This window comes from Ascaphus truei, chromosome 7 (genome assembly GCF_040206685.1).
Source record: "Ascaphus truei isolate aAscTru1 chromosome 7, aAscTru1.hap1, whole genome shotgun sequence".
NCBI classification, from domain to species: Eukaryota; Metazoa; Chordata; class Amphibia; order Anura; family Ascaphidae; genus Ascaphus; species Ascaphus truei.
Window position 1 is genome coordinate 14,684,896 of NC_134489.1, and position 25,000 is coordinate 14,709,895.

At 44.1% G+C, this 25,000-nt stretch overlaps 1 protein-coding gene across 4 annotated transcripts in view; it reads right to left on the reverse strand.

Annotated features, from left to right (window-relative positions):
- The window catches only part of LOC142498726 (cytochrome P450 2F3-like), a 179,407-nt gene that overhangs the window by 131,213 nt on the left and 23,194 nt on the right, over positions 1-25,000 (reverse strand). For all 4 annotated transcript variants that reach the window (XM_075607057.1, XM_075607055.1, XM_075607056.1 and 1 more), the window contains exons 3-7: positions 21,813-21,975; positions 20,736-20,885; positions 19,873-20,033; positions 19,129-19,305; positions 9,923-10,064 (exon numbers count right to left, since the gene is read on the reverse strand). In XM_075607057.1, the coding sequence (XP_075463172.1) occupies positions 9,923-10,064; positions 19,129-19,305; positions 19,873-20,033; positions 20,736-20,885; positions 21,813-21,975 (793 nt within the window). The remainder of the gene's footprint in view (positions 1-9,922; positions 10,065-19,128; positions 19,306-19,872; positions 20,034-20,735; positions 20,886-21,812; positions 21,976-25,000) is intronic.

The following is a 25,000-nucleotide window of genomic DNA, read 5'->3' on the forward strand; positions in this document are numbered from 1 at the left end:
TGTGTGTGTGTGTCACTTGGTAACCGTCAGTGTGTGTGTGTGTGTGTGTGTGTCACTTGGTAACCGTCAGTGTGTGTGTGTGTGTGTGTGTGTGTCACTTGGTAACCGTCAGTGTGTGTGTGTGTGTGTGTGTGTCACTTGGTAACCGTCAGTGTGTGTGTGTGTGTGTGTCACTTGGTAACCGTCAGTGTGTGTGTGTTTGTGTGTGTCACTTGGTAACCGTCAGTGTGTGTGTGTGTGTGTGTGTGTGTGTGTCACTTGGTAACCGTCAGTGTGTGTGTGTGTGTGTGTGTGTCACTTGGTAACCGTCAGTGTGTGTGTGTGTGTGTGTGTCACTTGGTAACCGTCAGTGTGTGTGTGTGTGTGTGTGTCACTTGGTAACCGTCAGTGTGTGTGTGTGTGTGTCACTTGGTAACCGTCAGTGTGTGTGTGTGTGTGTGTGTGTGTGTCACTTGGTAACCGTCAGTGTGTGTGTGTGTGTGTGTCACTTGGTAACCGTCAGTGTGTGTGTGTGTGTGTGTGTGTCACTTGGTAACCGTCAGTGTGTGTGTGTGTGTGTGTCACTTGGTAACCGTCAGTGTGTGTGTGTGTGTGTGTGTGTGTGTCACTTGGTAACCGTCAGTGTGTGTGTGTGTGTGTGTGTCACTTGGTAACCGTCAGTGTGTGTGTGTGTGTGTGTGTGTGTGTGTCACTTGGTAACCGTCAGTGTGTGTGTGTGTGTGTGTGTGTGTGTGTGTGTCACTTGGTAACCGTCAGTGTGTGTGTGTGTGTGTGTGTGTCACTTGGTAACCGTCAGTGTGTGTGTGTGTGTGTGTGTGTCACTTGGTAACCGTCAGTGTGTGTGTGTGTGTGTGTGTGTGTGTGTGTGTGTGTGTCACTTGGTAACCGTCAGTGTGTGTGTGTGTGTGTCACTTGGTAACCGTCAGTGTGTGTGTGTGTGTGTGTGTGTGTCACTTGGTAACCGTCAGTGTGTGTGTGTGTGTGTGTGTGTGTCACTTGGTAACCGTCAGTGTGTGTGTGTGTGTGTGTGTGTGTGTCACTTGGTAACCGTCAGTGTGTGTGTGTGTGTGTGTGTGTGTGTGTGTGTGTCACTTGGTAACCGTCAGTGTGTGTGTGTGTGTGTGTGTCACTTGGTAACCGTCAGTGTGTGTGTGTGTGTGTGTGTGTGTGTGTCACTTGGTAACCGTCAGTGTGTGTGTGTGTGTGTGTGTGTGTGTGTGTGTGTGTGTGTGGTCACTTGGTAACCGTCAGTGTGTGTGTGTGTGTGTGTGTCACTTGGTAACCGTCAGTGTTTGTGTGTGTGTGTGTGTGTGTCACTTGGTAACCGTCAGTGTGTGTGTGTGTGTGTGTGTCACTTGGTAACCGTCAGTGTGTGTGTGTGTGTGTGTTTGTCACTTGGTAACCGTCAGTGTGTGTGTGTGTGTGTGTGTGTGTGTGTCACTTGGTAACCGTCAGTGTGTGTATGTGTGTATGTGTCACTTGGTAACCGTGTGTGTGTGTGTGTGTGTGTGTGTCACTTGGTAACCGTGTGTGTGTGTGTGTGTGTGTGTGTGTGTGTGTCACTTGGTAACCATGTGTGTGTGTGTGTGTTTGTCACTTGGTAACCGTCAGTGTGTGTGTGTGTGTGTGTGTGTGTCACTTGGTAACCGTCAGTGTGTGTGTGTGTGTGTGTGTGTGTGTGTGTGTGTGTGTGTGTCACTTGGTAACCGTCAGTGTGTGTGTGTGTGTGTGTGTGTGTGTCACTTGGTAACCGTCAGTGTGTGTGTGTGTGTGTGTGTCACTTGGTAACCGTCAGTGTGTGTGTGTGTGTGTGTGTCACTTGGTAACCGTCAGTGTGTGTGTGTGTGTGTGTCACTTGGTAACCGTCAGTGTGTGTGTGTGTGTGTGTGTCACTTGGTAACCGTCAGTGTGTGTGTGTGTGTGTGTGTGTCACTTGGTAACCGTCAGTGTGTGTGTGTGTGTGTGTCACTTGGTAACCGTCAGTGTGTGTGTGTGTGTGTGTGTGTCACTTGGTAACCGTCAGTGTGTGTGTGTGTGTGTGTCACTTGGTAACCGTCAGTGTGTGTGTGTGTGTGTGTGTGTGTGTGTGTCACTTGGTAACCGTCAGTGTGTGTGTGTGTGTGTGTCACTTGGTAACCGTCAGTGTGTGTGTGTGTGTGTGTGTGTGTGTGTCACTTGGTAACCGTCAGTGTGTGTGTGTGTGTGTCACTTGGTAACCGTCAGTGTGTGTGTGTGTGTGTGTGTCACTTGGTAACCGTCAGTGTGTGTGTGTGTGTGTGTGTGTCACTTGGTAACCGTCAGTGTGTGTGTGTGTCACTTGGTAACTGTCAGTGTGTGTGTGTGTGTGTGTGTGTGTGTGTGTGTCACTTGGTAACCGTCAGTGTGTGTGTGTGTGTGTGTGTGTGTCACTTGGTAACCGTCAGTGTGTGTGTGTGTGTGTGTGTGTGTCACTTGGTAACCGTCAGTGTGTGTGTGTGTGTGTGTGTGTGTGTGTCACTTGGTAACCGTCAGTGTGTGTGTGTGTGTGTGTGTGTGTGTGTCACTTGGTAACCGTCAGTGTGTGTGTGTGTGTGTGTGTTTGTCACTTGGTAACCGTCAGTGTGTGTGTGTGTGTGTGTGTGTGTGTGTGTGTCACTTGGTAACCGTCAGTGTGTGTGTGTGTGTGTGTGTGTGTGTCACTTGGTAACCGTCAGTGTGTGTGTGTGTGTGTGTGTGTCACTTGGTAACCGTCAGTGTGTGTGTGTGTGTGTGTGTCACTTGGTAACCGTCAGTGTGTGTGTGTGTGTGTCACTTGGTAACCGTCAGTGTGTGTGTGTGTGTGTGTGTGTGTGTGTGTGTGTCACTTGGTAACCGTCAGTGTGTGTGTGTGTGTGTGTCACTTGGTAACCGTCAGTGTGTGTGTGTGTGTGTGTGTGTCACTTGGTAACCGTCAGTGTGTGTGTGTGTGTGTGTGTCACTTGGTAACCGTCAGTGTGTGTGTGTGTGTGTGTCACTTGGTAACCGTCAGTGTGTGTGTGTGTGTGTGTGTGTCACTTGGTAACTGTCAGTGTGTGTGTGTGTGTGTGTTTGTCACTTGGTAACCGTCAGTGTGTGTGTGTGTGTGTGTGTGTGTGTCACTTGGTAACTGTCAGTGTGTGTGTGTGTGTGTGTTTGTCACTTGGTAACCGTCAGTGTGTGTGTGTGTGTGTGTGTGTGTGTCACTTGGTAACCGTCAGTGTGTGTGTGTGTGTGTGTGTCACTTGGTAACCGTCAGTGTGTGTGTGTGTGTGTGTGTGTCACTTGGTAACCGTCAGTGTGTGTGTGTGTGTGTGTGTGTGTCACTTGGTAACCGTCAGTGTGTGTGTGTGTGTGTGTGTGTCACTTGGTAACCGTCAGTGTGTGTGTGTGTGTGTGTGTCACTTGGTAACCGTCAGTGTGTGTGTGTGTGTGTGTGTCACTTGGTAACCGTCAGTGTGTGTGTGTGTGTGTGTGTGTGTGTGTGTGTGTGTCACTTGGTAACCGTCAGTGTGTGTGTGTGTGTCACTTGGTAACCGTCAGTGTGTGTGTGTGTGTGTGTGTGTCACTTGGTAGCCGTCAGTGTGTGTGTGTGTGTGTGTGTGTCACTTGGTAACCGTCAGTGTGTGTGTGTGTGTGTGTCACTTGGTAACCGTCAGTGTGTGTGTGTGTGTGTGTGTGTGTGTGTGTCACTTGGTAACCGTCAGTGTGTGTGTGTGTGTGTCACTTGGTAACCGTCAGTGTGTGTGTGTGTGTGTGTGTGTGTGTGTGTGTGTGTCACTTGGTAACCGTCAGTGTGTGTGTGTGTGTGTGTGTGTGTCACTTGGTAACCGTCAGTGTGTGTGTGTGTGTGTGTGTGTGTCACTTGGTAACCGTCAGTGTGTGTGTGTGTGTGTGTGTGTGTGTGTGTGTGTCACTTGGTAACCGTCAGTGTGTGTGTGTGTGTGTGTGTGTGTCACTTGGTAACCGTCAGTGTGTGTGTGTGTGTGTTTGTGTGTGTGTCACTTGGTAACCGTCAGTGTGTGTGTGTGTGTGTGTGTGTGTGTGTCACTTGGTAACCGTCAGTGTGTGTGTGTGTGTGTGTGTCACTTGGTAACCGTCAGTGTGTGTGTGTGTGTGTGTGTGTCACTTGGTAACCGTCAGTGTGTGTGTGTGTGTGTGTGTGTGTGTGTGTGTGTCACTTGGTAACCGTCAGTGTGTGTGTGTGTGTCACTTGGTAACCGTCAGTGTGTGTGTGTGTGTGTGTGTGTCACTTGGTAGCCGTCAGTGTGTGTGTGTGTGTGTGTGTCACTTGGTAACCGTCAGTGTGTGTGTGTGTGTGTGTCACTTGGTAACCGTCAGTGTGTGTGTGTGTGTGTGTGTGTGTGTCACTTGGTAACCGTCAGTGTGTGTGTGTGTCACTTGGTAACCGTCAGTGTGTGTGTGTGTGTGTGTGTGTGTGTGTGTGTGTCACTTGGTAACCGTCAGTGTGTGTGTGTGTGTGTGTGTGTGTGTCACTTGGTAACCGTCAGTGTGTGTGTGTGTGTGTGTGTGTCACTTGGTAACCGTCAGTGTGTGTGTGTGTGTGTGTGTGTGTGTGTGTGTGTCACTTGGTAACCGTCAGTGTGTGTGTGTGTGTGTGTGTGTCACTTGGTAACCGTCAGTGTGTGTGTGTGTGTGTGTGTGTGTGTCACTTGGTAACCGTCAGTGTGTGTGTGTGTGTGTGTGTGTGTGTCACTTGGTAACCGTCAGTATGTGTGTGTGTGTGTGTGTGTCACTTGGTAACCGTCAGTGTGTGTGTGTGTGTGTGTGTGTCACTTGGTAACCGTCAGTGTGTGTGTGTGTGTGTGTCACTTGGTAACCGTCAGTGTGTGTGTGTGTGTGTGTGTGTCACTTGGTAACCGTCAGTGTGTGTGTGTGTGTGTGTGTGTGTCACTTGGTAACCGTCAGTGTGTGTGTGTGTGTGTGTGTGTCACTTGGTAACCATCAGTGTGTGTGTGTGTGTGTGTCACTTGGTAACCGTCCGTGTGTGTGTGTGTGTGTGTCACTTGGTAACCGTCAGTGTGTGTGTGTGTGTGTCACTTGGTAACCGTCAGTGTGTGTGTGTGTGTGTGTGTGTGTCACTTGGTAACCGTCAGTGTGTGTGTGTGTGTGTGTCACTTGGTAACCGTCAGAGTGTGTGTGTGTGTGTGTGTCACTTGGTAACCGTCAGTGTGTGTGTGTGTGTGTGTGTGTGTGTCACTTGGTAACCGTCAGTGTGTGTGTGTGTGTGTGTGTGTCACTTGGTTACCGTCAGTGTGTGTGTGTGTGTGTGTGTGTGTGTGTGTGTGTGTGTGTCACTTGGTAACCGTCAGTGTGTGTGTGTGTGTGTGTGTGTGTCACTTGGTAACCGTCCGTGTGTGTGTGTGTGTGTAACTTGGTAACCGTCCGTGTGTGTGTGTGTGTGTCACTTGGTAACCGTCAGTGTGTGTGTGTGTGTGTGTCACTTGGTAACCGTCAGTGTGTGTGTGTGTGTGTGTGTCACTTGGTAACCGTCAGTGTGTGTGTGTGTGTGTGTGTGTCACTTGGTAACCGTCAGTGTGTGTGTGTGTGTGTCACTTGGTAACCATCAGTGTGTGTGTGTGTGTGTCACTTGGTAACCGTCAGTGTGTGTGTGTGTGTGTCACTTGGTAACCGTCAGTGTGTGTGTGTGTGTGTGTGTCACTTGGTAACCGTCAGTGTGTGTGTGTGTGTGTGTCACTTGGTAACCGTCAGTGTGTGTGTGTGTGTGTGTGTCACTTGGTAACCGTCAGTGTGTGTGTTTGTGTGTGTGTCACTTGGTAACCGTCAGTGTGTGTGTGTGTGTGTGTGTGTCACTTGGTAACCGTCAGTGTGTGTGTGTGTGTGTGTGTGTGTCACTTGGTAACCGTCAGTGTGTGTGTGTGTGTGTGTGTGTGTCACTTGGTAACCGTCAGTGTGTGTGTGTGTGTGTGTGTCACTTGGTAACCGTCAGTGTGTGTGTGTGTGTGTGTCACTTGGTAACCGTCAGTGTGTGTGTGTGTGTGTCACTTGGTAACCGTCAGTGTGTGTGTGTGTGTGTGTCACTTGGTAACCGTCAGTGTGTGTGTGTGTGTGTGTCACTTGGTAACCGTCAGTGTGTGTGTGTGTGTGTGTCACTTGGTAACCGTCAGTGTGTGCGTGTGTGTCACTTGGTAACCGTCAGTGTGTGTGTGTGTGTCACTTGGTAACCGTCAGTGTGTGTGTGTGTGTGTCACTTGGTAACCGTCAGTGTGTGTGTGTGTGTGTCACTTGGTAACCGTCAGTGTGTGTGTGTGTGTGTCACTTGGTAACCGTCAGTGTGTGTGTGTGTGTGTCACTTGGTAACCGTCAGTGTGTGTGTGTGTGTGTCACTTGGTAACCGTCAGTGTGTGTGTGTGTGTGTCACTTGGTAACCGTCAGTGTGTGTGTGTGTGTGTGTCACTTGGTAACCGTCAGTGTGTGTGTGTGTGTGTCACTTGGTAACCGTCAGTGTGTGTGTGTGTGTGTCACTTGGTAACCGTCAGTGTGTGTGTGTGTGTGTGTCACTTGGTAACCGTCAGTGTGTGTGTGTGTGTGTCACTTGGTAACCTTCAGTGTGTGTGTGTGTGTCACTTGGTAACCGTCAGTGTGTGTGTGTGTGTGTCACTTGGTAACCGTCAGTGTGTGTGTGTGTGTGTGTCACTTGGTAACCGTCAGTGTGTGTGTGTGTGTGTGTCACTTGGTAACCGTCAGTGTGTGTGTGTGTGTGTCACTTGGTAACCGTCAGTGTGTGAGTGTGTGTGTCACTTGGTAACCGTCAGTGTGTGTGTGTGTGTCACTTGGTAACCGTCAGTGTGTGTGTGTGTGTGTGTCACTTGGTAACCGTCAGTGTGTGTGTGTGTGTGTCACTTGGTAACCGTCAGTGTGTGTGTGTGTGTGTCACTTGGTAACCGTCAGTGTGTGTGTGTGTGTGTCACTTGGTAACCGTCAGTGTGTGTGTGTGTGTGTGTCACTTGGTAACCGTCAGTGTGTGTGTGTGTGTGTGTCACTTGGTAACCGTCAGTGTGTGTGTGTGTGTGTCACTTGGTAACCATCAGTGTGTGTGTGTGTGTGTCACTTGGTAACCAGTGTGTCACTTGGTAACCAGTGTGTCAATGGGGAACGAGTGTGTCAGTGTGTCAGTGTGTCAGTGTGTCTGTGTGTCTGTGTGTCTGTGTGTCTGTGTGTCTGTGTGTCTGTGTGTCTGTGTGTCTGTGTGTCTGTGTGTATTATATAATATTTAAAAAAAATTAAAAAAAGACATGTGAGAATAAATTATTTATTAACATTGCGCAACTTTGATAAATATATTCGCACACACGCACGCACACAGATCACACACCACACATGCACACACACCACACATGCACACGCACCACACATGCACACACACACATGCACACACACACATGCACACACACATGCACACACATGCGCACACACGCGCACACACACACACACACACACACATACACACACACACACACATACACACACACACACACACGCACACACACATATACACACACAGGCACACTGTGGCAGGACGGCCTGTAGCCGAGGTCAGGGAACAGTCCACACGTGTAGTTTCAGGATAAATAAAAACGTTCAGTGGCTTTATTTCTCCACAGCAACATAACATGCGGGTACACTGTCCCTTTAAACAAAATAAATTCTGCTCCATGATGGGAGAAAAACTGACTAACACAACAGACCTATCTAGCAGGCTGGCTGGCTAAACCATAACCAAACCTTCCGAGTCTTTTAAGCAGTCATGAAAACAAATGAAACAAATCTTACTTGGCTGCAGTAAGTAGTGTTGTATCCTTCTGGCTAGCAGCACACCTATCCATGTGCTCTTTCCTGAGAGAGACAGCTACTCCTGGCAACAAGATCATTTTCTACCTTTCTGGCTCCCAGGTGTCAGCTTACTTCCTGATTTCCCCCTGAGTTAACCCTTATGAGTGCTGGATGAAGCACTCAGACATATGTCTCCCAGGCGTAACTGATAGGAGTTGACTTCACTCTGTCACACACACACATACACACATACACACATGCACACATGCACACACACACACAGACACACACACACATATATAATCACACACACACACACCACATTGCTGCCACCACTGCTCCGGGACACAACCCACAACCCCTTCCTCCCCCCCCCCCGGGGGCCGTGCAACCCCCCTCCATCTCCCGCGCAGGCAGGGAGGCAGCTGCAGTGATCGGGGCAGAAGGGGACACATCACCCGCTCCTCCCCCCCACCCCACCACGGGGGCAGCGCAACACCCCTGCATCTCCCGTGCGGGCAGCGAGGCAGGCACAAGGATCGGGGCAGAAGGGGGACACATCACCCGCTCCCTCCCCCCGGCGGCGCAAGCCCCCTCCATCTCTCGCAGGCTGACAGCAACAAGGATCGGGGCAGAAGGGGGCACATCACCACACCGCACATCAACACACACACACTCACTCCGCTGGCGCCAGACCCCGTTCACATTTCCCTGCTCGTCCTTCCATTGGTTGCTGAGGCGTCACGTGAGCGGAGTCAGCGCGTGAATTTAAAATTTCACTGTCGGCTCTATTCAAGCGCGCCTCAGCAAGCAAGGGAAAGCATGCGGGAGCCCCTACTAAAGCCGCTTTAATTGCGGCTGTAGGGGCTCAGTGGCAAGCATCAGCGAGCGAGAGCAGGCGAGAGCAAGCAAGCAGTAAGCATGCCCTGGGCCTAAGGCTGTGCTTATAATGGTGGCGACGCGAAAAAACAAATGTTTTAAATCGGTCGCGTTCGCTTATAGTAGGAGCGGTGTGACGGCGCAACAGTGTGATGTCTTGTCACGATCGCATGAATCAATTCAAGTGCGGCCTAACATTATCTGTGAAAATTCTCATTGACCTCTGTAATGGCTTATAATGATTTGGCCAAAGAGTTTAACTAAATGACCCTTACTGTATGAGAAGATAAGCAGTTACAGAAAGTATTTAACTAATTATTTGTTGTCATATTGCATGTAGCATTGGGAATCTTTGTCTGTTATTGTATACATTTGGTCACACCCAATAGTAATCCTTTTGACACAAATATATAAGGTGTGGTGGGTGTTGGGGCTAGAGCTACAGGGCTTGTGTGATTTTTAGTAAATTCTCAACTGGTAACAGTTTTTAAGAGGTTAGTGACTCCTCTTTGGGTTGAAGCTCCATCCTCTCCACTTTTTAAGTAGCAGGTTTTTAAGTATTTAACTATATATTTTTGTCATATCGGATGTAGCATTGGGAATCTTTGTCTGTTGTTGTATACATTTGGTCACACTCAATAGCAATCCTTTTGAAACATATACAGTATACATGATTTGGTGTAGTGGGTGTTGGGGTTAGAGCTTGCAGGGATTCTGTGTGTGTGTTTTAGTCATAGTGCATTAACCCATAACTTAACATCCTAGGTAAACTAGTAGTTCCAGTTGGGGGGCTACATATGTTAACTATATAAATATTGTAATTGTAGTTTAGGGGTGAGGCTGTTTTGAGCAGCAGTGGGGGCGGGATATTTGTCTGGGGGGGCACTCCTTCCCAAGGCATTTCAATTAATGCTGCGGGATCACGTGAGGCCTCTGCAACACTAAAACTTACCGGAATTAAGAAGCGTCTCTATGGCAACGTGGCGTCAAAGGACGCCGCGGGGTCATGTTACGTGATGTAACGTCTCCGGCGTCAAATGACACCACAGGTCATGTGACCTGACGTCACGTGACCCCAGAACGTAATTTGAAGCTGCTGTCAGGTAGGAGAGGGGGCGCGAGACAGGGAGGCCAGACAGGCAGCAACAAAAGTTTGCGCTTCCCTGGTTTAGAGGACTAAGTTTCCAGTGGAACATGGTGTGATAATAGAGCTGTAACTGGTGCTCTTGATTACCTGCTATTTCTGGATATTTCAAGAGAACCAGGAATCCATATCTAAGCGTTGTGCTGATTGTCTCTATCCCTCCGAAAAGCAGGTTGTGAATGGTCATCACCAGTGACTTGGTATAAAAGACTGGGTTAGGATTGTCCTTCTCCTAGAAGGGGGATGTGAGTGAATTAGTGGGCAACTGAATGGAAGGACCTCATACACTATTCTGCTCTCACAGTGAAGGGGTGTGGGAAACAAAAAGGTACAGGACACTGGCATTCTGAAAATAGTTTTGTGTAAACATCATAGACATTGCACTCTAAAATACATAAACCCCATTCAGTGCCAAATGTGGCACAAGAAGGTTTATTTTAAAACTGCATGTAATCTTTATCATTGCCCCCTGTCCTTTTTTGGTCTCTGTCCTTTCTTTTCGGTCTATATCTGTCCTTCTGCCCTTGATTCTTAAGCTCTGTCTCTATATCATTACTAGCCCTTTTCTGTTTGTTACAGTAACTGCCACTTTTCGTGACTCTGTTATACTACTTTTCCTCTATCCTCACTCCTTCCCTGTTTCGTCTGAATTACGTTGTGGCCGAATTAAAGTCAATGGTAGATATTGCCAATATGGGCGTGATGCGCCCTTTCATCTTTTGATCAACTGCTAAAACTCTGACATAGGCCCCCATTCTTTCCTGTCTCGATAACTGTAACCTCCTGCTGTCTGGCCTTCCTGCCTCTCACCTGTCTCCCCTACAATCTTAAACGCTGCTGCCAGAATCACTCTACTCTTTCCTAAATCTGTCTCAGCATCTCCCCTGCTGAAACCACTCTCCTGGCTTCCTATCAAATCACGCATCTCACACTCAATTCTCCTCCTCACTTTTAAAGCTTTATACTCGTCTGCTCTTCTTTACATCTCAGCCCTAAATCCACGCTATGCACCATCCCGACTCTTGCGTTCTGCTCAAGGATGTCTCTCTCTACCCCCTTTTGTATCTAAAGCCCTCTCCCGCCTTAAACCTTTTGACTGCCCCACACCTCTGGAATGCATTTCCCCTCAATGCCCGACTAGCACCCTCTCTATCCACCTTTAAGAACCACCCTAAGACACACTTGCTTTAAGAAGCATATGAGTAGCACTGTGTAAGGAATCTGCTCCTGGATTTGGCTGAAACCTATTCCTTACAGAACTATGCAGCTTCTTGTTTCCCCTTGTTTCTGCAATCAGCATCCCCTGCTCCTGCAATCACTGCAGCTTGGATGCATCCTGTGCAGTTCTGTCTCTGTGCTCTGTTATTGGAGGAATTCCCTCATACCCCTGTCCTTTGATTGGCTCCCCGCCCTTCTTATACTGGGCTCTCCAATTTCCTCATTGCTGAACATAGACTTTCTCAAGTAACTGTGCTTGCCACAGCACCTCTGTTTGACCTGCTTGGCTTTCCTGCCATAGTTCCTAGTTTCTGGTAGACTCCGCCACGCTGAAGCTGTTACACTGAAGCCCTCAGTGTTTCTTGTCCTGTCTGCAGTTCCTGTTCCCAGTGACCTTCCAGTGGCCTCCACCACTCTCAGCTGTACCTGGCTAGGGGGTGCTGTTCTGTGCTGAAGCACTGGATCCTCTGTGCTACTGGCAGACTCCACCGCGTGAAGCGGTTACCCTGAAGCCCTCAGTTTTTCTTGTCCTGTCTGCAGTTCTTGTTCCCAGTGACCTTCCAGTGGCCTGCACCACTCTCAGATGTACCTTGTTAGGGGATGCTATCCTGTGTTGAAGCAATGGATCCTTTACTACTCCTTCTGCAATCTTCCTGTTTCCAGTAGCCTCCACTACTCACAGCTGTACCTGGCAAGGAGGAGCTGTTCTGTGCTGAAGCACTGGATCCCCAGTTCCTGTTTCCTGCTCTATGCGCTGAAGCAACACAGTTCCGGTTCCTGCTCTCTATGCTGAAGCAGTAGTTCCTGTTCCTGCTCTCTAAGCTGAAGCGACTTCTTCCTTGTTTTCCATATGATGACCTCAGTTCGTGACCGCGACCTTCGCTCCTGTGACACCTGCCCTAACCCTGGCTTAGTGAAACAAACAAATATTGCGCTCATTAGTGGTATATAAGGATTAAGTGATATTGTGATCAAGATAAATACAACCTTGGTATAGGGAGGTTTTGTGCTGCTGCTCTTAGGGGATGGCTCAGCTATCCAGCTAATACAGAAAAAAGAAAAAGAAAACAGCGCAAAAAAACCTCATGGTGTAGTATTAAAAATAAATTTTATAGGGTGAAATGGTGATTATTGCACGTACATCAATAAAAGCATAATTCAGCATGACATGTTAGGGACATGTTACCACTCGCAGGAAACAGCTATGTGCAGGCTGGTGTGTATCTGGATCGTCCTCTGGTCCTCTGTATACAGCTCAGCAAAGGGTTGCACGTCTCTTAGGAAATCCTCCTCGTATGGTGTTCACCAGTCTCCGTCAAGCCGCTTGGTGGGAAGTTTAAACCTCCTTCAGGGATCTCCCTGCAGCAGCTGTCAGCTCCGACACGATATTCTCACAGGCAGTTCCGGATTGACCGCAGTGGCGTCTGACGTCATCAGACGGCGCCCGTCTATGCTCGCGTCTCTCTGCTCACAATGTTCAATAGAGTGGAAGTCCCACATGTCATATACACGAATTATGCAGTGAAATAAAGCCGCAATGGGGTTCAGATAAGGAAGGTATTGGAACGCGCCCTCTCCTACGCGTTTCGTAATGAATACTTCTTCAGGGATGACGGAGGAAGTTTCAGGGGCGGTTCTTATACTTAATGAAACTGATTTGATTGGCCATACCTAGTTGGCAAACAATCCCCACCTGGGGAGACAAGGCTATAGTCTCAATCAACATCTAAGTTAATACAAAAACATTTAGCACATAACAAATACATTCAATTTTTAATAACCAATTGCGGTTCTTGAAATTTAAAAATAGAACTTCTAGAAATAAAGAAAACAAATGTTAGTAATATTTAAAAACAGAACAAGTGCATAACAAATCACTATCTGGATATAAATGTTTAAGAGTGAATAAAATGATATAGAAAATGGTAAGGACTGGTTTTTAAGTGTGCAGACATTAATAATAAAGAGAATAGATATACTCATTAAAATATATTATGTGTAAAAAATACATTATTTATAAAAAATCACTGGTTATAATTAGCACTAGAAAAGTTAGAAAGGTAACAAGTTAAAAAAGAGACCAGACATCAATCTCTTCATTAAGACCCAGTGGAGATAGAGTTTGGAGTTTGTAAATCCACAGACTCTCTTGTTTTGATAGTTTCTTCTCTCTATCTCCACCACGTCTCCCTGCTTGCACAATTTGGATACCTATGTAAGACATAAGTGAAGGGTCAGAATTGTGTTTAAGTTTAAAATGCCTGGACACGCTATGTTGCTCAAAACCTATTCTAATGTTTCTCGCGTGTTCTAAAATCCTGACCCTTTAAAATTCTTTTTGTCCGCCCTACATATTGGTATCCACAGGGACATTGTATCAGATATATCACGTATACTGACTTGCAAGATATGCAGTCTTTGACAGTGAAATTTTCTTTGGTTGTGTTAGATTGAAAAGTTTTACGATCTTTACTTAACATTTTACAGGCTTTGCATTTTCAAAAAGCAATAGTTACCGTTGGGTTTATCAGGCATCCATGGAATCTCCAATTGTGTTTGAATCTGAGATCCAATATCACTTGGTGCCAGATAATGTTTAAGGGTCTTCGCCCGGCAGTAAATAAAGCTGGGTTTATGATTAAGAGAAGGACCCAAGATCGGATCATTGCATAAAATGTTCCAGTTTTTATTAATAATTTTCTGAATACTAGTGCTGACAGAACTAAATTCTGTAATAAAGGGTACTATTAATTTTTCCTCTTTATCTTCTGTCTTTGTTTGTTTTTTCTGCACTAATAGAGAATCTCTCTCCATTTTCTCAACCTTCTCTAAAGAGCTGAGTAGCAGGGTCTTGTCGTACCCACGCTCAACAAACCTCCCAAAGAGAGAGACCGATTGGGCTTCAAAGTCAGTTCGAAGACTGCAATTGCGTTTAATGTGCATGAACTGGCTTAGGGGTATATTGTCAATCCATGACCTTTTATGATTACTGGATGACAATAAAAAGCTGTTGGTGTCCACCTTTTTGAAATATGTTTTAGTATTGATATTTTCACCAATTTTGGATACCAGACTGAGGTCCAAAAAGTCTATCTGACTCTCACTTGTCTCAGATATAAATTTCAAGTTAAACTCATTGTTGTTCAGATAGGCCTTAAAGAGCTCCAGCGTATCGTCATCACCCTCCCAGACACACAGGACATCATCGATATATCTCTGCCATACAATAACCCTATCCATAAAAGGGTTATTATGCCATATAAAGTTATCTTCCCATACCCCCATGTATATGTTAGCATAACTGGGGGCAAAACGCGTCCCCATGGCTGTGCCGCACACTTGTAGATAATACTGATTCATAAATAGAAAATAGTTGTGCGACAAAATAAAGTTGATGGCTTCGATAATAAATTCGCAAATTAGTGGGTGGAGCTCTATATCTTTTGATAATGTCTCCTTAATTGCCCCAATCCCTTTATCATGGGGAATGCATGTATAAAGGGATTGAACATCGAATGTTGCCCATTTATACCCATCCTGCCATTTTATTGTTTTGACCAAATTCAAAACAGCAGTGGTATCTTTAATATAAGATGGTAGTACCTTCACATATTTTTGAAGAAAAAAATCAACGTACTGTGACAAATTCGATGTTAAAGATCCAATTCCGGAGATTATAGGTCTACCCGGTGGATCGATTGATGTCTTGTGTATCTTAGGAAGATGATAATATACCGGTATAGTCGGAAATAAAACATTTAAAAATTGATGTTCTGACTTAGTCAATACTGTGGACGCAACAGCCTCATCGAGAAGGCCCTGCAATTCTAACACAAATTGTTTTGTAGGATCTTGGCTGAGTTTGGCGTAATACACTTGGTCATTCAATATGCGCATCGCCTCAGTTTCATAACTGTCACGGTCTTGGATCACTACTCCGCCACCTTTATCGGCCTGTCTTATTATCAGATCCTTTCTGTCCTGTAGTTCTTTTAAAGCTAGATGTTCCTCATAGCTAAGATTATGTGATATATCGGAAGTTTTGAAATTTTTTACCAGTGATGTAAATTCATTATTAACTATGTTAAAAAACGAATCGATAAAACTCCCTTTACTATGGGCTGGATAAAATTTAGATGGTGGTCTAAAATTACTATGTTGGCATAAATTTGAAACTTCTTCATTCGGGTCTGTATTATCAGTAGAGTTACTTGGATCAATTCCTACTTCTTTTTTGAGGAAATGCCTTTTTAGTGTCAGGTTCCTAGTGAACCTGTGTAGATCCGAAAATAACTGAAACCCATTGGGGCCACTTGATTGGGAAAATTTAAGACCCTTACTTAATACCAACTTTTGGCATAGTGTTAGATCTACCTTAGATAAATTAAAAATGCCTTTAAAAGATTTGTTTAATTCGATTCCCTTCTTTGTTTTGGTCTTACACCCTCCTCTCGTTCCTCTTCTGGTGAGTGGTGTCTTTTCTGTGACCTGGGAGTCTCTATATTCTTTTTCTCTTTCTCTTTTGCTATACTCCCCTTTTCTTTTGGGCCCAGATATCTTAATTTGAGTTCCTCCAGAAAAAGGGATTTTTTGGGAGATTGTTGTTCAGAGTCTTTTCTAGGGGGTGTATTGGCCCTCCAATTTTGTTTTTCTTTTTGATGTATATCTCTACTATATGTTTCTTTATTAATGTGCTCTGATCTGGTATTTGAACTATCTCTCCTTTTGTTATAGCTTTTGTATTGTCTGTCATTTGTCTTTTTAGAGTAACTTTTATATGATTTGTGATTTTCTCTAGGTTGTTCTTTATGGACTCTTTCTCCCTCAAAATGAAGGCTATTATCCCTTTTTTTCTTTTGGTGTGGTACACCTTGTTTTTTATGGGGATTTGGTCTCTCTCTTTGAGAGGTTTGTTGAGCGTGGGTACGACAAGACCCTGCTACTCAGCTCTTTAGAGAAGGTTGAGAAAATGGAGAGGGATTATTTACTAGTGCAGAAAAAACAAACAAAGACAGAAGATAAAGAGGAAAAATTAATAGTACCCTTTATTACAGAATTTAGTTCTGTCAGCACTAGTATTCAGAAAATTATTAATAAAAACTGGAACATTTTATGCAATGATCCGATCTTGGGTCCTTCTCTTAATCATAAACCCAGCTTTATTTACTGCCGGGCGAAGACCCTTAAACATTATCTGGCACCAAGTGATATTGGATCTCAGATTCAAACACAATTGGAGATTCCATGGATGCCTGATAAACCCAACGGTAACTATTGCTGTGGAAAATGCAAAGCCTGTAAAATGTTAAGTAAAGATCGTAAAACTTTTCAATCTAACACAACCAAAGAAAATTTCACTGTCAAAGACTGCATATCTTGCAAGTCAGTATACGTGATATATCTGATACAATGTCCCTGTGGATACCAATATGTAGGGCGGACAAAAAGAATTTTAAAGGGTCAGGATTTTAGAACACGCGAGAAACATTAGAATAGGTTTTGAGCAACATAGCGTGTCCAGGCATTTTAAACTTAAACACAATTCTGACCCTTCACTTACACTGGCGACACACTTTATTCGAGCTCGGCTAGTCCCACGAATTCGGGTATACCCGAGTGTATTGAGGTTTGTGACTGTTTTCTGCCCGAGTGCATTGAGGTATTTTCCAGGCAGGATTGAAGCATTTTATTCCCTCTGGCTGCAATACTGCACAGAATATATATATATACTGCATTACAATTCATGAATTTATGCCATCTGGTAGACACGCGAAGCATTGCAGCCTATTAAATCCTAATCATTATCATTTAACAGATCAGCCGCCCGTCAGCCAGGCATGAACCCAGGCTGGGAAGGCAAACACAACGGGGCTTGTCAGAGGTGAGGAGCGGCGCATTCCAGGTATCTGCCAGGTACATACTGGGTATTTGCTCGAATAAAGTGTGTCGGTGCAGTATGTCTTACATAGGTATCCAAATTGTGCAAGCAGGGAGACGTGGTGGAGATAGAGAGAAGAAACTATCAAAACAAGAGAGTCTGTGGATTTACAAACTCCAAGCTCTATCTCCACTGGGTCTTAATGAAGAGATTGATGTCTGGTCTCTTTTTTAACTTGTTACCTTTCTAACTTTTCTAGTGCTAATTATAACCAGTGATTTTTTATAAATAATGTATTTTTTACACATAATATATTTTAATGAGTATATCTATTCTCTTTATTATTAATGTCTGCACACTTAAAAACCAGTCCTTACCATTTTCTATATCATTTTATTCACTCTTAAACATTTATATCCAGATAGTGATTTGTTATGCACTTGTTCTGTTTTTAAATATTACTAACATTTGTTTTCTTTATTTCTAGAAGTTCTATTTTTAAATTTCAAGAACCGCAATTGGTTATTAAAAATTGAATGTATTTGTTATGTGCTAAATGTTTTTGTATTAACTTAGATGTTGATTGAGACTATAGCCTTGTCTCCCCAGGTGGGGATTGTTTGCCAACTAGGTATGGCCAATCAAATCAGTTTCATTAAGTATAAGAACCGCCCCTGAAACTTCCTCCGTCATCCCTGAAGAAGTATTCATTACGAAACGCGTAGGAGAGGGCGCGTTCCAATATCTTCCTTATCTGAACCACATTGCGGCTTTATTTCACTGCATAATTCGTGTATATGACCTGTGGGATTCCACTCTATTGAACATTGTGAGCAGAGAGACGCGAGCATAGACCGGCGCCGTCTGATGACGTCAGACGCCACTGCGGTCAATCCGGAACTGCCTGTGAGAATATCGTGTCGGAGCTGACGGCTGCTGCAGGGAGATCCCTGAAGGAGGTTTAAACTTCCCACCAAGCGGCTTGACGGAGACTGGTGAACACCATACGAGGAGGATTTCCTAAGAGACGTACAACCCTTTGCTGAGCTGTATACAGGGGACCAGAGGACGATCCAGATACACACCAGCCTGCACATAGCTGTTTCCTGCGAGTGGTAACATGTCCCTAACATGTCATGCTGAATTATGCTTTTATTGATGTACGTGCAATAATCACCATTTCACCCTATAAAATTTATTTTTAATACTACACCATGAGGTTTTTTTGCGCTGTTTTCTTTTTCTTTTTTCTTTTTTCCTAACCCTGGCTTGTCTGCCTTCTACAGTCCTGATCCGACTACGTTTAACCATGGAATTCGCAACCCGGATCTGGCTTCATGGTCTAAGGTCGGTGCATATCTCTCCCCACCTCAGCCCCGCGGTCCGGTCCAGGTTTGTGGTGATCATAACCGTTACACACTGTGGCTAATACTATAAACACGATACATAAAGCTTAGTCAATTGCAGGCGCACTTACCAGAATGCCCTCTTACTGTCTCTGTATGTTCTCCCTACCAATTGCATCTTCAGAGCAGGGACTCCTCTTCCACGATGTTACATTTATGTCTGATGCACTTATTCCCATGATGTGTTATTTGTAGTTATTTGTTATTTATATGATTGTCACATGCATTACTGCTGTGAAGCCCTATGTAAATTAATGGTGCTATATAAATAAAGACATACATACATACATTGCGCATTCATGACCCCGGCCTTTGTAACTCCCCTTTTAGTCTCCATGTAATCATGTCTTGAAGGTTCAATCACGTGTAGTTGGCCAGTTGAATTTCTTTAGAGCCATGGAATTGTGAAGTGTTTGTGAATCAGGTGTTTTCTTTACTCATTCCACCCTGTCCTTATCAGAGAACCAATAAAGTTAAGGAAGATTGAGGAGGAGGAATTCTGGCTGCACAAGCACTTGCTGAAAACATAGTGACATTTCACAAAAGGGAGTAACCAAAGGAAATCAAACCTATTCCAAATCAAACTGGAAAATAAAAAACTTATAGCTATCAAATATGGTTAAATGTATCTATTACACAGATGATACCACTTAAACATGTCACTAGCTTTAGTTCACTTTGTTTCTAGGAGGGTTTGCCCCTTTAATCTTCTCAATGACTATCCCCTCCTCCCCACGTTTGTAAAACTGTATCAGTTCCAGTTATTATTGTTAGTAGAATTGGGCATTCCTCACCTGCTTTATCTTTATGAGGAAGCAGTCAATGTAATCACGGGGACAGCTGGGATCGATGGTCTCCTCATGGTATTTGATACTTTCCATGGTGAGTTTTGTGATGTTGTGGAAGTTTGTGTATAATCTCTTGTGGGGACCAGGCAGATAATCCATCAGGCCAGGATACATGTTGTACAGCTGGAGAGAAGCAGGCAGACAAAAAATTACAGAATCTTACAGACACAATCCTCTGATATGCTTATTATTCATATTACTATTATTAAAATGATTAATATTGCTATAATTATTCTTATTATTAATATGGCAAATCTTTGCTATGATTTATGTTAATAATAATATTCTTAATAATTTTATTATTACTGTGATTGCTATTTATATTATCACTATTATTTTTTTTAATATTTCTATGATCATTTTATTATCATCACTATTATCACTATTAATATTATTATTAAGTTGATTAAACTTATTAGATCAATCTCATTACTATTATTGCTATGATTATTATTATTAATAATAATAATCAACTTCTTATTAATACAATGATTAACCTTATTATTGTTACTATAGTTACTTTTATTAATATTATTATTAATGATTATTATTAATAACATCATTATTATACTGTATTTAAGAAGAAATTCACCACTTTACAGCTGCATGTACATTTTCAATTCTCCCTCCCAAATCTGGGGAGTAATAATCAATAGTCCTTCCCTGACAGTCCCTATCTACTGTACCAACCGTCCCCCATGTGCTGCTCATGATGTGAAAGTTCTTATTGATGCTTCCAGTTATGGTCAGAAGTCGCTTGTCCTCATAGTCAAACCGACTCCCGTAGATGATGGAGCAGATCACGTTGGCGACTGAATGAGCGAATAAGTTAGTGATGTCAATCGGAGACCCTGAGGAAAGCGGAGTCCAATGTGAGTTTCCTACTAACATGAGTGTTCCTGTCGTGTTCCATGCACAGTTGCTCTCCACAATCTAAGAAAGCAGTTTACTAGGTCAAAATATAGAACAGCACTACATTTATCAAAGATAGAATGGATCTACTTAATATATTCTCAAGGCAGGAAAGCAGGGGTTAAACCAGGGCAAAAAAACAAACCAACAGATTTATCAAATAAAAGGGATACAATATAAAGCAATTGGAATTTTCCCTCTAATAAATCTGGAGATGTTCCAGTTTTGCAGTCCAACTGACTTTAGCATACGTATTTCCACCCTCCCCCCACCCTCCCCTTGATAAATCTGGTGCTGTATTTTAATATTAATTTTTGTGCATGTTTTGCAATCTAAAGAGTTTCATAGAATGCTTTTGATCCTTTATCTGCTTCATACCCTTGATAAAGCGCTGGGGAGCACGAAACATGATGGTGCGCACACATGTTTGTCCATGAGACTTCAATAAAACTACGTTTTGTTTACGGGCCACAGAGTGATTTTTGCCTGGATCAGTGCTCCGTCTACACACCGCGATACTTCTGGTGCCTGAAGACACCTGTTGGACCACTTACGTGAATGGGCTTCAATGTGCCTTCCAGGACCAGAAGATGTCTTTTGGCTGAAGAATGAACTTTGTAAATATTAACCTAAATGCCTACCCTTTGTTTTTGCTAATTCTTTAATCAAGAAGAGGGCCTCCTCTTGTATCCGATTCTCCATGCTCCTTTTTCCCATTCCAAAGTTCCTCAAGGTGAGCAAAGCAAATCGGCGAAGATTTTTCCATTTTTCTCCGTTGTTGAAACCGATGTCTACAGATAATAAAGGAAAAAGTAATGTTAAATAATTAAATGCAGACGTCAATGTTCCATGTAGATTTATGGAGATAAATTATTTATCGTAGAGGAGGAATCCATGAAAGTCTATGGGGACAAATAATTTCTTGTTAAGGGGGATCCCATGAAAATCTATGTGGAGAAAAATTGCACTGGGTGATTACTTAAGTTCTATGGAAACAAATAATTTTCTTTTAGAGGGGGATCCAATGACAGTCTACACTGTATGAACAAATCAATGTGGGACAATTTTTTTATTGTAGAGGGGAATACTGTACCATGAATGTTAATGGGCAAAATAAATTATTGTAGAGAGGGATCCCATGACAGCCTATGGAAATAAAATAAATAAGTTTGTGTACAGGGGGGTCCCATCACAGTGTAAGGAGATCAATAGATTATTGTTGAGGTGTATCTCATGAAAGTCTATGGAGATAAATAATTTCTTGTTGAGGGGCTCCCATGAAAATCTATGGAAACAAATAATTCCTTGTGTAGGGGAATCCCATGAAAGTCTACGGAGACAAATCATTTCTGTTATAGGAAATCCCATTCAATTCTACATATTATTTTTTGTAGAGGGGGTCCCATGAAAGTCTATGTGAACAAAGAATTTGTTGTAGAGGGGGATTCAATGAACAGCTATAAAGACAAATCTATTATTTAAAGTAGATTCCCATGGAACTAGTGAGGTCTGTTAAATAACTTGAATGTGCTGTCATTTATCCTTTTCACTGCCAGATGCATTGAAAACTCCTCTGGCAGCGGAAGGGTTAAGATGTGATGGGTTCTGCTCCTTCAAACTGCTAAGTGTCAGAGTGGCCAGCAAAGCATTAATTAGCTCCTGTCCTTCACTGGCTTAGAGGAGTAAACCTCCCTGAACAGAGTCATATATCGTTTTACCATGTCCTTTTAAATAGTGCAGGAACACAGGATAGTCCCCTCTTTCAGAGAAAATCTCAGCTTGGTCAATCAGAGCCTCCTTCACAGCACTGTATCCACAGATCACGAGTCCTGGAGACGGACCCAAGAACAGTGTATAGACAGATCCGTATTTCTTTTGAAACTGTGGGAAGTTGAGCAGTGAAAATCTTATAAACTGGTCACAATATATTTGGGTTCAGGTTATTTTTTATCAAACACTGTTTGTGTATGCATTTATATCTTTAATTATATAGCGTCCACAATGTACTCATGTCAGGTTCACGGAGCTTCTCCGTTCAACAGGCGCCTCTTGCGCTGTTGCTAGGGGCACGCACGTCCCTTTGTCCGTGCGTGCGCACGTCCCTTTGTCCGTGCGCACCTCCGCTCCAGGGAAACTCCGGCCCCTTCTCCTCGGCATGGCATCATGGTGGATAGGTTCGCTGGCATCGCGCTCGCCATGCGCCGCGCTCTCCACGCATGCACCCGTCGTGTCACTCAAGCACCCATACGCAGCGCACCAGCTGATGCCGGGATCACATTAGGCAGTACCACACCAAACCTTCATCCATCCTCCTCCTATCGTTGCTCGACCTACATCTGACAGCACCTCCCCTGGGATCCTCTCATTGATTCTTGTCCCTTTATATGCCCAATCAGCCCTTTGCTGATTGCTGAGCATAGAATTTCTTTCTGTGTGTGCTTGCTACTTCTGTTCGTTGCTGTGCTGTGTTTGGACGCTTGTGACCCCATCTCGGACTCGGACCTCTGTTATCTCAGACCCTTGGACCTCGGCTCAACATCGGACTCCCACTCTCTCCTCTCCTAGACCACGGCTTTGGACTTCGACTACTCTTCTCTCTCCAATCCCTGACTATGGCAAGTACCTTGACCCTTCTACACTCTCCTACCCTGACCCGGCTACCCAACCCTGACTCTGCAATCCGGACCTGCCATGCAGTTGCTGGGCGGTAGTTATATAAGTCCCCACCTCAGCCTCGCAGTCTAGTCCAGTTTGTTTTGAGCACATGTGACAACTCAGTGAAAATACATTACAGGAAATTCTAATACATTAAGTGCAAAGAAAATAAGACAATAAAAGGAAATCCCTGCTACAGAAAGCTTAATACTGTATGTAAGTGATATGTTGAGAAACATACAGAGATAGCAGGTGAGAGAATAAGTGCAGTAGATGGCAGTGCTTGGCCACAGTGGTTGGTTGGAGTGACAGTGCTGTTTACGACAGAAGCCATTAATCTTGGTTACTGAAATAGCCACAGGGAGTGCCACAGATAAGAAGCAGTGAGGGAAAAGGGTTTAAGGCGAGAGAGAGCAGTAGCAGTGAAAGACATGGAGAGAATACATTTATAGTTGGCAAGATATGAACAGGGGCATAATGAGAGATCAAAATGATATGTACAGAAGGAAGGAGCAGATGAGTGGAGATCCTTTTAGGTAGAAAGGAAAAGTTTGTAGTTGATCCAACATTTGATGGGACCCCAGGAGAGAAATTTAAGGAGAAGACGAGCAGAGACTGTTTTAGGAGGGAGTGAAATTATTCTAGCAGCAGAATTTTGAATACAGTAGATTGCAATAGACAAAGTTGTGAGCCAGGGAGGCCTGTTAGCAGTATGTTACAATAATCCACATGAGAGCGGATAAGGGCATGCATTAGAGTTTTAGCAGTAGCGGGACAGAGGAAAGGTTGGATCTTGGCAATATTATGGAGGAAGTGGCAAATGTTTACTATGCCTTAAATGTTGTGAATGGAGAAAGGAAAGGGAGGTGTTTAATGTTACAACTATGTAACGTGCTTTGGGAACAGGATAAATGGTAATATCATTTACTGTGATGGAAAAAGGGGATATTAGGCCAGATTTAGGGGGAAATATGAATAGCACCGTTTTAGACAACACGGATACCCATCCTTCTTTGCCAGTTTTAGACATATCACTTTTAAGGCAGTGGAGCACCATCAACGAGGATATAGCCAGGAGGCAATTAGAGACTTGTGACTAGATTGCCGGAGTGATGATAGCGGGGGGGGGGGGGTTAGATATATCTGTATAGAGATGATACTTAAGGTCAAAAAAGTTGATGAGGTCACCGAGTGATAGTGTGTAGAGAGAGAAAAGGAGAGGTCCCAGAAGAGAGCCCTGAGGTACAACAACAGACAGATCAACAGACTATGAATGTTAGCAACAGAGACAGAAATGTGCGGTTGGAAGAGGTATGATGAGAACCAGGATAGAGCTTTGTTGTGGATACCAAGAGAGTTTACAATATGATTTTGATGTAGTAGGATCTGAACCCTTAAAACTCCTTGATATCCTTAAACCACTCCATCCAACCTCTTCCACAACACCTGCAGATGAAGCCCATATTTATTTTCCCTGGGGCTATGGGAATTTTCTTTGCCAAGGCTCCAAAAAAGGTAGAAAATGGATGAGGGGGTGGGTCTAAAATGCCATATTACCACACACACAGCATTAATCTCCACTGTTGGGGAATGCCATGGTCAGGTTCCTGCAGCGTTCCCCAACCGCGAGAAAATTACGTCTTCTTACACCTGTTACAAAGTTAAGAGCATTATAGCATGCAATTTTTAGTACAACACCAACCGCCTTCTTCCTGGTGTACCTAATTTTTCCACTCTACAGTACATGGTTTATACAGTAGATTGAAATTTCCCTGATGCAGGCCCCGTCTAACCTTCTATACCAGTGTATTTTTATGGGGCTCCTCTCATAACTAGAGATGTGCATTTTGCAGGACTTTGCAAAGCACAAGTAATTTGCAGTAATCATGATTTTGTAACAAGCAATTTGCTAAGCCTTGTTAATCCAGACCCTGAACTGAGGAGAGACAGAAAGAGAGACATTTGGGAAATAAAATACATTGAATATGCAATTAAGCAAATTTAAATAGGCAAATTAGCTTATTTTCAAAGTACCTCATGTGTATTCACAGTTATTTCTTCATGTGTTCTGTAGAGCAGGGGTGTGCAAAGTTTCAAACTTGTGCCCCCCCCCCCCTCGCCTGCCTACCTCCCGGCTTGCGCCCCCGCTCCTTCTCAGCTCCGGCGTCAAATGACGCAGTGTGGTCATGTGACATCACATTGCCAGGGCCCACTACACCCACTACCCATTGATTGGCACAGTGTGAAAGCA